Source organism: Oreochromis niloticus, linkage group LG20, assembly GCF_001858045.2.
Source record: "Oreochromis niloticus isolate F11D_XX linkage group LG20, O_niloticus_UMD_NMBU, whole genome shotgun sequence".
Lineage (NCBI taxonomy): Eukaryota > Metazoa > Chordata > Actinopteri > Cichliformes > Cichlidae > Oreochromis > Oreochromis niloticus.
This window is the reverse complement of record NC_031984.2, coordinates 1,990,067-2,003,657: the sequence shown is the minus strand read 5'-3', so window position 1 is coordinate 2,003,657 and position 13,591 is coordinate 1,990,067. Positions and strand designations below refer to the sequence as shown.

At 38.9% G+C, this 13,591-nt stretch overlaps 1 protein-coding gene across 1 annotated transcript in view; it reads right to left on the bottom strand.

Annotated features, from left to right (window-relative positions):
- Positions 1 to 7,061: 7,061 nt before the first annotated feature.
- The window catches only part of LOC109196138 (uncharacterized), a 64,838-nt gene continuing 58,308 nt past the window's right edge, over positions 7,062 to 13,591 (bottom strand). Inside the window, exons 5-10 of the mRNA XM_019349449.2 lie at positions 11,479 to 11,542; positions 10,833 to 11,017; positions 9,011 to 9,212; positions 8,532 to 8,870; positions 8,069 to 8,160; positions 7,062 to 7,238 (exon numbers count right to left, since the gene is read on the bottom strand). Of these exons, the coding sequence (XP_019204994.1) occupies positions 7,116 to 7,238; positions 8,069 to 8,160; positions 8,532 to 8,870; positions 9,011 to 9,212; positions 10,833 to 11,017; positions 11,479 to 11,542 (1,005 nt within the window). The 3' untranslated portion in view covers positions 7,062 to 7,115. The remainder of the gene's footprint in view (positions 7,239 to 8,068; positions 8,161 to 8,531; positions 8,871 to 9,010; positions 9,213 to 10,832; positions 11,018 to 11,478; positions 11,543 to 13,591) is intronic.

Here is a 13,591-nt window from a genome sequence, read left to right as displayed (position 1 = left end):
CAAGTAAACGGCAATAAATTACAGGTAGTAATAAAATATACTACTAACTCTTTTACGCTGCGTCCACACCTACACGGTATTTTTGAAAACGCAGCTGTTTCTATGCGTTTGGGCTTTTCCTCAACACGTAAATGGCGTTGCGATTCACCGAAAACGGAGATTATTTAAAACTCCTTTTTTGCGTTTACGTGTGGACGAGGATTACAGAGTTCGTCACGCAACGTCAAAGGTATGTGCCTTTTTTCACGTCACGCTGTGCGCCACGTTATTGTTTACATGAGATGAATTGCAGAATGGCAGATAGAGACAAAATACTGTTACTGTTAATCTGAGTATCTTCAGGTTTTACACGCAGTTACTGTCCCTCCATTTAGAAAGGCAGAGGCGTCACGGTGTGATTATTTTACATATAGTTGTTTTTTTTTCCTGTGTAATAATATTCAACATTACTGTCAATACAAAAAATGCCTCTCTGTGCAAAATGGGTTCATAAACATAAACAGCTGTGGGATACTGTTTGTCCGTGATTTGAACAGGGGGAACAAATTACGGCAGGATCAGCCTGATATTATTTGTATCCCACTGTAACTTTACTGCATAAAGAGCTAACACGTCCAAAATGTCAGGAGTAGTTAGTGATTACAAGAAGTGTTTGTGAACTAAAAATAAAGAATATGGGATCCTGTTTGTCCGTGATTTGGAGAGCCCAGCGCTGCTCCCGACGCAGGGAAACTAATTTTGCAGGGGAGACCTACCTTGGCACTTGTGCAGGTGAAGCCAAAGGGAAGATATGCTTCACCATATTTTCCTGTCTTTGGCTTGGAAGGAAGTTGGTTTGGAAACATATTTGGCGATGCTTCATCTCCTGCTTTGCGTTTGTGTGGGAGCCCCGTCAAAAACCTGTCCACAGTGTCCAAGCGCTCTTTTTTTTTCCTTTTCATACCGGGGGGCGGGCCCCACACTTTGGGAACCTCTGAACTAAGACAACTGAAGAAGTGATTGTTCAGCTCAAGAGTTTCACTTCTTTCTCTTTAAAAAAGAAGTTTTAAAAAATGATGTTGTGAAATCACTTTTTCCAACATTCAAATCATATGAAGAATTGACAGAATTTAGAATAGACAACGCCACTTACAAAAGAGAAAGTGAGTTTCGGTTTTCTCAGGTCCAGTTAACCGGAAAAAGGTGCGGACATACAGTGAACTTCCAGTTTTCTCACTTTCTTTTCTTCAAAATGTTTGATTTCAAAATTTCTATGATTACTTATGCATCAGGTGTTTTAAACTGGCATTTTATATCGACAAAAACTAATCTAATTGACATAATGCTTTCCCAATCCTAAACCAAGCCAAACCTAACTGTAACCCTGACAATGAAACCACATTTTGAGCCTCAAAAAGGCCTTCAAACTTGTGGGGACCAGGATTTTGGTATCCATAAGGGCTCTTGGTCCCCACAAAGATATGTAAACATGGTATACATGTGACACACACACACACACACACACACACACACACACACACACACACACACACGCTGTGACTGTCTTCAGTTAAAAAAATATAAAATAAAAAAAGAAAGACCAAATGAAAGAGGAAGTAAACGTCAGGGAAAGCGTAAAGAGGAACACATGTTTGACGTTTTCTCCAACAAGATCAAATTCAAAATGAAAATCCTCCATGGATTGTACTCTTTAATGATGCACAGTGATTTTGGACCACTGTTTTCTTTTATCTACAAATCATCAAAGCTGTAAAATACTGCCCTCTATAAATAAGAAATATTGCAAAAGTGAACTCTGTTCACCTCAAGTGGCTCTTCAAAGCCATCCATGGTTTCTGAGCTGCACATGCCTGAATCTGTAGTTATTTCTCTCATGGGTCCACAGCAACATAAGAGCACTGGCTACTGATCTAATAAAGTATAATCATAATAACATTAATGTATAAATTGTTTTTGTTTGTTTCTGTAAACTGGACATGTAGCATTTTCCAACCTACCACACATTATGCTTGATTTATTAAAATGTTCAATGATCATAGAGGCAGAATTACCTAAACAACATTATGTATTGACCTGGATCAGAATCAGTTCTATAAGTGGATTTTTATTTTGTTTCTTCAGCCTCCACAGCACAAACAACTACACAGAGTTTTACCCTGATCATCTCCACACCATCTTCATCAACTTATCCTAAATCTAGGAGCAGGAGGTGGGATATAGGTGGGTTGCAAAGCAGCTTGCGTCTGTGAAACATGCCGACATGGTAAAGCAACAAACACTGTGCATGCTTTATGAAATTTCCCATCTGGATGCACAGAGGTGAAATGGGATAAGGAAGTATTAACTTTCACAGCTTAAAGTCCACCTGACAACGACACAGAGTCACAGTTTCACTCCAGGATTCTCCAAACCTGCATCAGATTGTTCAGACTTCTTCTTACCTCTGGTTGTGTGTGTGTGTGTGTGTGTGTGTGTGTGTGTGTGTGTGTGTGTGTGTGTGTGTGTGTGTGTGCGCATCCTTACTGTTGATTGTGTCTCTGTATAAGATAAAGAGGAAGGTTGTAGTGAACATAAAAGTTATTACAGAAACGTGAAGGTGAGTTTCTCAGAGCATTTTGTGTCTGTTGAGTGCTGAGCTGTGTGTTTGTTCTAAACACACATAAATAAACATAATAGTCTTCATAGACCAATAACATCGTCTTCAGTTATTATTCAGTCTGCAGACAGCCCAGCTATTATTTAAGGAATATATCCCAGTCAAAATCAGTGAAGCTGATGATGATGATAACCATAATAAAAGACAATAAATGAAAGAAGAAGCTGATTTCTTTTTTCTTTTCTTTTTTTTTTTACGATTATGCCATTTACAAGACGAATGAGTCCTGCTGGACAGGAACACTCACATGTCAGGGTTTCATATGTGTGAAAGCATTTTTGTAGAACTGTTGCCTGACACAGCGATGGTCTGACTGTATATAAGTTCATGACCCCATCTGTGACCTCACTAAACACTTTCACTATGAGTTTTTTGTGTCATTCACTAGTTTCCGTTCTTATTGAATACATAATGAATCGGGATCCAAGTCCCTGTGTCAGTGTTAAAGAGAGTTTAACCTCAGTCATCCAGCAGTGACACTCAGTAACCCTGCTGCTGAAGCAGAAGTAGTGTTCATTCAGTCAGTGTTCACAATCCAAAGAAAACAATAGATCATGCGATTTCCCCATTTGCACGTATGGATGTACCTGCTTGTAATTAGTAGAAACGGTGGTGTTAAAAAATTAAACTTGTGTAACTACAAGCATACTCTGGCCCGTCCAAGTTGGAAAAGAAATACCTTAAACAGGTATAATGCTTGTAATTCAGTGACATCGTTGCCCTCATGCAAAATTAGAATGCAAAATATTTTCCTTGCAGGAAATGGATGGAAGTCAAATCAAAACAAGTCATGCATGTTTGACTGATTACTGTTCAACATCACAGAGACGAAATTTGCATCACAGGGGCATCAAAAGTATGTAAAACAGTGTCCTCAGATTCCCAGAACACGGGATGAAAGCAACTTTAACACTTTGACTGGAAAAACTGAAGAAATGTACATAAATACTAAATATCCTTAAATTAAATGTATTCTGAGTGTATCTTGACTTTATTTTGTTTAGGTTGAAGTTTTTCTTCTATTGTGTGTTTTTCTTTTTTTGCTAGTTTATATTCTTAGATGTGTCGACTCCTTTTGCAAATAACTGAGATGCAAAACTAGAACTCAAAACTACAAAAGTCAACTGGAACAACTACTACTGACTCTGCTGCATTAGGCCAGATCTTAGGGATACTGACGCTGATGCTAAAATCCTCAAAGATCTTTTTGAGGAAGAAAATCTCCTTGAAGTCTCGCTACAAGGTAAAAGGCCAGAAAAGACAGCTGCTGCAAGTCGTACAATAGTAGGAACGGGGGAATGCAAAGCTAACACATTTGTTTGATAAGCTAAAAGAGTTTCCTTCCTGTTTTATGACAAAAATGAAAACTGGTATCAAAGGTCATCAAAGGCCATTAAAAGATCATTTGCACTTATGTAACCTTTTTTAGAGAAACATCAACGAGAAGAAAATGACAAACTTCAGTTCAGATTCAGTTATGCAGCAAAATAAGAAGTCCAGACTTCTTTTAAATGTTGATGTCTGTTAGGTTTTTGTATTGTTGATTGTCATTTATGCTTAGAAAGATCTACTTATATATTCTTAGAGTTTTATAATCAGTTGTAGAATGGTAGAGGTTTGATCCTTAATAGTCTGCAAACTTTGTGTGCATTCCAGAGCACTCTGGTTTTCACAGCCACACTCTGGGAGCATGGGAGAGGTCGTACCTTGTCTTATTGTTTTATGGTAGGATAAACATATCTATATCTGTTTTAGTCTAAGTGCCTTTTGTTTAGATGAACTGCTGGACTTCCAGGCCAGCAGGTTTAGGGAAGTCTTTATGGGGTCATGCTTTGACCCCACACACACACATAAACACACACACACACACACACACACACACACACACAGGGTATTCTTTGTTCACATGTATACCTATGTAAGATGTCATATGTTAATGAACCTATGCATATTCATGTAACCACAATAAAAGAGCAGTGTTACGGGAGAGTGGACGAGAGCAACTGGGGTCAAGCGAAGGAACGGCGTTTGTCCGGTTCTCTCCCGTGCACGTAAAACATAAAGAGCGTTGCCTACTCGTGTCTTGCTTGCTGTGTAATTACATTGTCTTCAATGTTCCAGCGAATAGGTTCAAGCTACAAACCTATCAATGTCACTCTTGTGCTTCATCTTGTGTTTGAGCTGACACACACACACACACACACACACACACACACACACACAGAAAAACACTTTTGAATAGCAATTAAAAAAATTCTTCACTAAATCCTTCTTCAGCTCTGCTTTTAAAGGATGCTATATCACACTTTTATCACATGCTACATAGTGCTATGTTTTGTAAGCAGCATGAACAATGGCCTATAAATTACTTGACCGATTAATTCCCATTCAGCCATGCAAAGGCTTCTGGAGCACCCTGAGCTGTCATAGGGTGAAAGGTCAAACAAGCAGGGTATACCGTGCTGTCCAGCTGGTCACATCAGGTCAGCGGGGCAGAGTTTTGCACTTCCCTGTGACAGTCTCCCTGGGCTAGTCTGCTAGTGAATAAAGCTCTTATCACTGAGGTCAACATAAACTATGATGGGCTTGTGTGTCACATTTACTGTCATACTGCAACATATTGTTAGAGCATGTTATTTTGAACACTGCGTCTATATTGTCAAAAGTATTCAGTCACTCATCCAAATGATTGACTTCAGGTGTTCCAGTCACTTCCATGGCCACAGGTGTACTGGTGTACTATTTATATTTTATACCTGCAAAGTAAAGTGACAATAAAGGGCTTTTCTATTCTATTCTATTGTGAAATAGAATAGAAAAGACGACTGTGAATGAGTCGCTCTGAGGAGCTCAGTGAATTCCATCATAAGATGCCACCAGTCGTGAAAGTTCCTCGCTATTACATTTTCAACAGTCAGTTGTTGGTGGTATTATAACACAGTAGTGGTGCCAGTGCACAGTTTCTCCAAACTTTTTCCGAGCCTTCAGATTAGTGAGAACAATGTGTAGAGAGCTTCATGAAATAGGTTTCCATGGTGGCGCAGCTGCAACCAAGCTTTACTTCACCAAACCCAGTTTAAAGTGTCTGATGCAAAGGTGTAAAGCATGCCACCACTGCCCAGGGTTAAAGTCTTCTCTGGGTCAAGGGGCTGGATGTTCTGCCTCTACATTTCTGCAAATAGTCCCTAAAATAAACTTCCAGTGCTACTTACTGATGGAAATCCTTATTTCCAGGAAGCAACAAGGAAGCTGCAAAATACTTAACCCCCCCCCGAATATGTAATGTTTATAACAGCTGAAGAAGACAAAGTAATAGTCTTACATCAGAACACACACCAACACAAACCATAATCAACCTGAGTGAACAGAGAGTCAGATGAGACTTTTGCCTCTTTTCTGGGTTTTAACTTCCTCCATCAAACTGCATCAATACAAGGATGTTTCTATTGCCTGTACTGCTTTCTAAGAAATTAGAAGAAAAGAGAAAAGAACAAGAATCGTAGATGATCAAACTGTCTTTGTGTCCCTCTGCTTTGGGTTTTGACCTTCTTCCTCTGTCTGCTGTGAATGAAGCACAAAGTTAGTTGTCTAAGGAGAAAAAGCGTCTGGACTTCTTTAGGTTGCTTGAAGACGTTTCACCTCTCATCCGAGAAGCTTCTTCAGTTCTAGGGTCAAATGGTGGAGAGTCCCAGATTTAAGCCCTGTGGGAGTCTCCCCCCCCACCCCCCAAATTATGCTTAATGATCCCATAGTTAGTGTTGCCTTTATTTTTTGTGTCATCCTTTTTAAACAACAGTCAATGCAAATGAATAACAAGTTACACAAAAAAACTGGATCACTTCTTTATTATCTTCTCAAACAATTGTATAAGCATCAACATTCTCACACATAATATTTACTTAAAAGTTGATGTGAGTAAAACATAAAACAGAAATCCAGCTGATTCAGTCTGATTCAAAGAGCATCTAATGTTTGCACACAGGCCGTTTCCATTGCTTAATCACTTTAGCTCACTTTGTTGCAACAGTCAGTCAAGACTTTAAAATAAAGACTTTGGTTAGTTGAAAAGATACGTAAAGTTGAATATTTGAAATCAATAACTCAAGCAAAAAGAAAACAGCAAAAGAAAGAAAATGCAAACGACACTTTACATTAAACGATGACCTACCACCACAATTTCATCAAAGTGGTCTGAGCTGCAAAAAATATTATAATTACAGAGCGTCCTATCACCAAATACCCAACAAACCTGCTGTATCTTCAAGTCTAAGTGTTAAAAGGTATGACTAACATCTGAAACTATGTAAAGCCTTACTCAGTGACAGTAATCACACCAATTTTTTATAGTTTTCTATTCATAAAGTTATCTGAAATAAGATTTGAATGATTTGCTTTATTTGAGTTATTCACACAAAGTATAGAATAATATGATAATATTTCACAATAGAGCCTGAAACCTTCAGACGATGCTCTTCTTCTTCATTTCCTCGTCATCCTTTTGGAAGACTGATCCATCTGACTGCTTCCTCCAGCTCAGTTTGATGTCTCCCTTTACTCCCTGCTCCTTCAGCTTCTGTTTGATCTGAGACACACAAAAACGTACTTTCTTGAATAACACTCACTCAGTCCATCACTCAGTCTTTCATAGTTAGCTTAGTTCACGCTTAGTTTTTAATGAAAAATGACCAACATTGTAATTTGACTTCAACAGTTCAGTGTTATGAACTCCAGAGGAAAAGGAATTTAATAAAGTTCAAGAGATTAGATGTGAAAGATGTTTCATCACTCCGGACATTAAAAAAATCCCTTATTTCTGCTCTTTGTTGTATCTTTCAGACTCTGATTACTATTTTTAGATCGCTCTGTGAAAGCGTCATACTGACCAATTTTCATAACCAGCAGTGGCGGTCCTAGCCTGTTTGGTGCCCTGGGCGAACTCTCCCTCAAAAGCCGCTACTGATAACCCAGGACTACAACAAACTACAAACCAGAGACCAAACAGGATCATGGTCCTAACCCGAGGCATCACCTTTTGGCTTGAACACTGTGGACTGTTGATTTTCACAGTACTCAAAGGATTACTTCCCACAGCTTCATCTGCCAGGATGAAACAGACTGAGACTCATGGCTCTTACATATTGCTTTTCTAACTGAGAACCCAAACCCTGACTCAGCCTAAGGTACTTAGGCTGCATTTAGTCAAATGCAGGAATCATCACCTTGCTTTAAGCTTATATTCAGAAAAGTATATTAAGGTGTATATAAGTATTGTGTTGAAGCAGATACAGTAGGTTAGTATTAGTATGTGTCTGTACACATCACCAGCACAGACCTGTGTTAGACTTAGTGAGATCTTGGACAGACTCTTTGTTGTTTATTAATAAGTATACATTTAAATGTGTAATGACTTACGTGGTTCAGCATGGCTTCCATCACGTCAGGGTGGGTCAGATCAGGATTGGAGTTTATCAGATTCACTCTCACCACTTGCTTGTAAACAGGCGCTTTGCAATAACCAAGAAGAAAAATAGTTACATAGTTACTGCTGCATAAGAAACAGGAACAACTGCTTACAATGAAACAAATCTGAGTGCAATTTCTGCAATGCAGAAAATGTCAAATCATGTATGACCCAAGAGTCTGTGTACAACAATGGTAGATCTTCCCTTTACAGAACGGGGCACAAAGCAAACCATCAAATCATGATTATCTGGTCATTGATTGGGTTAACAGAACTTTTAATTGTGTCAGATTACTAATCGTTTCATACATGTTAAGCTAAAACCATCTCTGTTTATATGAATGCGTTTTGCAAATTGTGGCCGACAGCAGCAGGATCAGAGGCCAGACTAAGACTTTCTGACACATGGCTTACCGATGTAGCAAACAAATTCTTTCATGGAGTCACAGGTCCAGTCCTCCCATTTTGCATTTAGTAAAAAGTTTGCTGCCACACAAGACTCGTGTCCCATCAGATTGTTAGGTTCAATAATTGTCCAATATCTTAATGAGGAGGTACTTCCATTTGTCCACTTCCAGGAATCTCTGAAAAGGCCAATCCACACCTTCACCCCTGCAGGTACCACCTCATCTATCTTCTGGTTCTCTGTCATGTTCCTCACACTGGCCAGGTCTGTGTAATGAAGTCTGCAGTAGCTCTGGGCCTCCGTCCACGACATGAGATTGTCAATGTAGACAAATGTCATAGTCGACCCTGAAAACAGACCACACTCAAGTCCTGTGTACAACCATAAATGCATTTGTAAGTCTAAACAATTAGGCCATTGTTGAAACGTCAATCAAAGTTCAGCAACAAAAATTAAGAACATGACCTGCTTTGTTGAAAATCCTCACCTCTGTTATCAGAGCAGACAAATCTGTAGAAACTCTCACAAGGATAATCAAACCACAGTCCATCAACCATCAGTACGCAGAATTCTTTACTCATTAGGTTATCTGGTTGCCAAGGTGACCAGTTTCTGAACTCAGCCTCACTGTTTTCTGACATTGACCACCTCCAGCCATTGATGTCATCATACAGCCCGATCCAGGCTCGCTGAAAGCACCGATAATTTTTTATTAGACATAAAATATATGAGTTAGGCTGTCAGATTATCAGTAAGAAACTAGGTTAGGTCTCAGGGCAGAACATCTTATTTTGGTATTTCATATTTTGTAAAATTGTGTAATTGAGTTTTAAAAAATTACTGAGCTTTTATCAGATTCACTAAAATAATTATTTGCTTGTAAATTTTAAATTCTTTGATGTGTACAAGCAAAAAAGATTTTTAGCAGACAGATCCTAACCCTAACCCTGGATGGGATGCTACTCACCTAGTGAAAGTAAGAAACATAAATCTGTGTTATGCAAAAATGATAATGTATCACAGTTTTATTGTCAAAGAAAGAACATATTTGAAGACATTTTAAAAATGTAATCATTTATGGGTTCTCCTGAAGTAATTTCTATCTTTACATAAGAACTTCTAGGAGGGGTCATTTTGTTAACTAATTTTTCAAATTGATAAATGCAATTCAGCCAAAGCAAATAAATACAGATTTCTAAAAAAAAAATACTGTAGCAGCTTCAGTGCAGATTCTTTATTTGTTCAGATTACTTCTCCACACTCTGGACTCTGCGGTTGTCAGCTATGTCTCCCTGCTTCTCTCCACAGCTGCCTGGTTCCACGTGAGTCTGGTCAACTTTGTCTGACCCACTCTCTCACACGTTCACTTATTATTCTGATTTTATCTGACTACACTTCATGATATATTTATCTTTCAATCACATTTATCAGGCATTAACATGAATTTTTATGGAGTCAGAATTAAGTCTTCAGCAGTTCTGGGTGTAAGTGGTCATAACCTTTTTTTCCTTTTTAAACCGCATGTCCTAAATTTATTATTTGATAAATAATTCATTTTTAGTAAAAATCATGGAGTATGAGATGGTGGGGTTTTATTTTAGCAGATTTTTTACACAATTCTTAAAACAGCAGTCAATCTAGTGTTAATGACTGCAGACGGAGAGGATATTACATGTATGTTTGGTTCAAAGAGTCAAAACACTCTTTAGCACAGAGTAGATCTACATAATGGATGAATTCATTAGAGTGCACTAACCAGCAATCAACACAACCAAACTGTACATAACCACATCGAAACAGAAAGCAGTGAAAATCTGACAAAATGTAAAAACATTTATTAAACCCCGATCCTTTTATCCCCATGATAGAACAGAGAAAACCGACTCATAGTGTGTTAAAACATTTATATTTCTTTTTATTCAATCATCTTCCGAAAGAGAGAGACCCCTGCACAGCTCAAACGCCGGTTGCAAGAGCTCTAACATTAGAATCATAAACTGTGCCTCATATAGGTTTTATTTTGGTACTTTACACGTCACACAGTCTCATTACAAGCGAAACTCCTATTCAGTTCCTCTTTTCTGTGTCTGATTTATTAATATGCCTGTGCACTAAAACTTCCTGTTTTTCAGTTTGGCTGAGCTCTTAGTTTGTGAGTCAAAGGTGGCCTTACTCTACAAGCCTTCATTATTAAAGTACATAAAACAATCTAAGGAGCAGATACACATTAAAAAATATTTCTTTTGTCCCTAACACATTCAATATAGTTCAGTATGTTTAGTTTCAAAAAGACAAAAAATTGAGTTTACATTGCCGTTCTCCATGATGGTCATTTTGCTCAGTTCCACCATGTCGTTCAGCGTCTGCACATCTTGCATGTCGTCTATAGCAGCCAGGTCTGTGTACTTGTCTCTGCAGTAACTCAGCGCTTCAGTCCAGTTCTTCAGCTCATAAACAAACTGGTAGTAATGTTTGGAAGTGACGGCACACAGGCCTGTAAAAACAGCATATAAGCAACTATTTGGATTAAATGTGGTCTCAACATTTTCGCTTCACTGTTACATTACATTTCTATATAATTACTATTTGGTGTAATTATTAAAGAAAAGCAAAAAATACTGAAAAGTGTATTTTTATGTTTTGTGAAAAACTGTCAAAGGGAGACTTTTTAATGACTACAAGTCAAGTCAAGTGGCTTTATTATGTTTTCAGCCGTGTGCAGTGGTACAGGGGGACAACGTTCCTCCAAGATGATCACAGTCAACACAGGACCACATGAAGTGCAAGTGTGCAAAAACTGCAAAAAACAGTGCAACACCAGACAGAACAGACACAAGACAGTGTAACAATGACAGTGGGTTATGCAAAAAGTAAGTATAATAATAATGGAAATAATGGAATAATAATGGAAAAATATTACATTTAATAGAAAATTAGAAGAATCAGACAACTTGCCTGTTGCGGCTATGATGAACAGAACTTTCTCCATCCCTGGATGTTTCGTGTTTTGTCCTTTAGTCTGTTGATATTCAGCAGCTGAATTGACTTTTTTATCTTTGTCTCCATGCAAAATGAATATGCAAGGTATTTCCAAGAGGACTATGAATACATGAAAGCTATGAATGTATGAGTGTGTGCAGAGGTCAATTCAAAACAAGTCAAATCAGTTTCATTTACATTCATTATTTTGCATGAGGGGGGGATACAACAAATCCACCTCTAAACTTTTCAACTAGAAACACTTTTATGACACTTCATCAAAATATGATGTTCATGGTCACTCTCACATGTACTGACATTTTATTTGTGCACTCCACTACACACACACACACACACACACACACACACACACTAAAAACGAATAACACTAAAAACACATCTTGAGCCTCAAAAATGTCTTCAAACTCGTGGGGACGGTCTCTACAAGTATAGTAGCATAGTAGCATCTTCACATACCTGCACTTTGAAACAGCTTCAGTCTTTCTACTTGTACATGATGTTGATTCGTGGATAATATCCAAATCCATGCGGAGCCATAAATCAAGCTGTATGAAGCAGTGGCTAGAGCCAGAGAGTGGAACCAAAGGCAAAACCAGAATTGGGCCACACCCAAAAACATTGGTTTGCTGTAAGGTGAAAAGGCTCTTTGTAGTCATAGTTACAATAGTAAAAACATGGCTGTGGTGAGGTAACGTAATAATGAACTGACATCCATCATGACTGATTCAACAATCAGGCAAAGTGTGGCCTGCTGTTCTTTGGATGTTGCACTGACTTCTGTTGTGAGCTACTTGAAGTGCTTTAGGATTGTTTTTGGCAGGCGAGTCCTGGGAAGGTTCACCATTACTCCAGGTTTTCTTTTTTATTGTCTAAAGGCGAAGAAAGATGCCCAACGGATTTACTTTACCAAATGGACCATCCCAGCCTTGCCGTAATGGTCCATCTGATTCACTTTTTATTGTTTATTTTATTTTCACTTGCTGAATACGGGACAGACTTGACTGGTGGAAAGAAAGGGGAGAAAGAAAGAGGGAAAGAAAAAAAAAAAACCTGAGAAGAGGGACGGGGAAAAAGGGCAAAAAACAAAGACCAACAGAATAAGCAAAAAAAAAAAAAAAAAAAATACATATTGATCACCTGGATCACCTGTTGAGAAAGAAAAAAGAAAGCAAGCAGAAGAAGACAAGAGTAATAAACAAGATCACAATGATATATGGGAATATGACAGTAAATACTAAATATTAAACATTATGGTGCAGCACGTGAGATCGACAGCGCACAGTGTGCTTTGAGGTAGGAGCTCAAAAGGGTGTAGTTTGTGTGTGTGATCACCCGTGTGTACACCTGTGAGCATGAACGCACTTGTATTTAAAAGGTTCCTTCATGTAACGATCTGCTAGAGGGTGTGGGGGGGTCACAGCCCCGACCTCCAGGGCATGAAGCAGGTATGGAGGAGATCAAAACTCCAGACATCCAGAGGCCCCCAGAACACAAGAGACCAAGGAAGACCAACAGAGGGGCAGCCGCGCCACTATCCCAGAAAGAGCTGAGGAGAGTCCCAGATGAGGGGTCACTCAGCAGCCGCGGAGCAGAAGCCAGGGGGGGTTGCAGTGACGTGCCCATGAGCTCCGCCGGCAGCCAGCTGTGCCAGAGTGACCGAGCCCCGGGCCGAGGTTTTCTTAATTTCTGGAAAATGCTTCACACTGTGGTTCACATTAGAAATGCAGTCTTTTCCAGACTGATAGATATCAGTGAGTTTGTTTCTCAAGTGTTTGCTTAGTGTCATAAACTGGCTGTACAGCAGGCACAAAAGGACCCACAAGCAGACTCACATTTATTAAATTTAACAGAGTCAGAAGTTAGCAGGAAGTTAGCTCGCTGAGAGGTTTCTGAAACAAAATAAAACGTACAGCTCTGCTATCACTTCCAACATAAATGAAGACAGGAAACTAAACAGCAGTGACGTTTGTAGGGTTACTGAAGTTGGACTAGCTGGTATATAATGATGTGCTACGTGATCGCTAGCAACACAGCTATGTTAGCATAACATAAACAGTGAAGCTGGAGG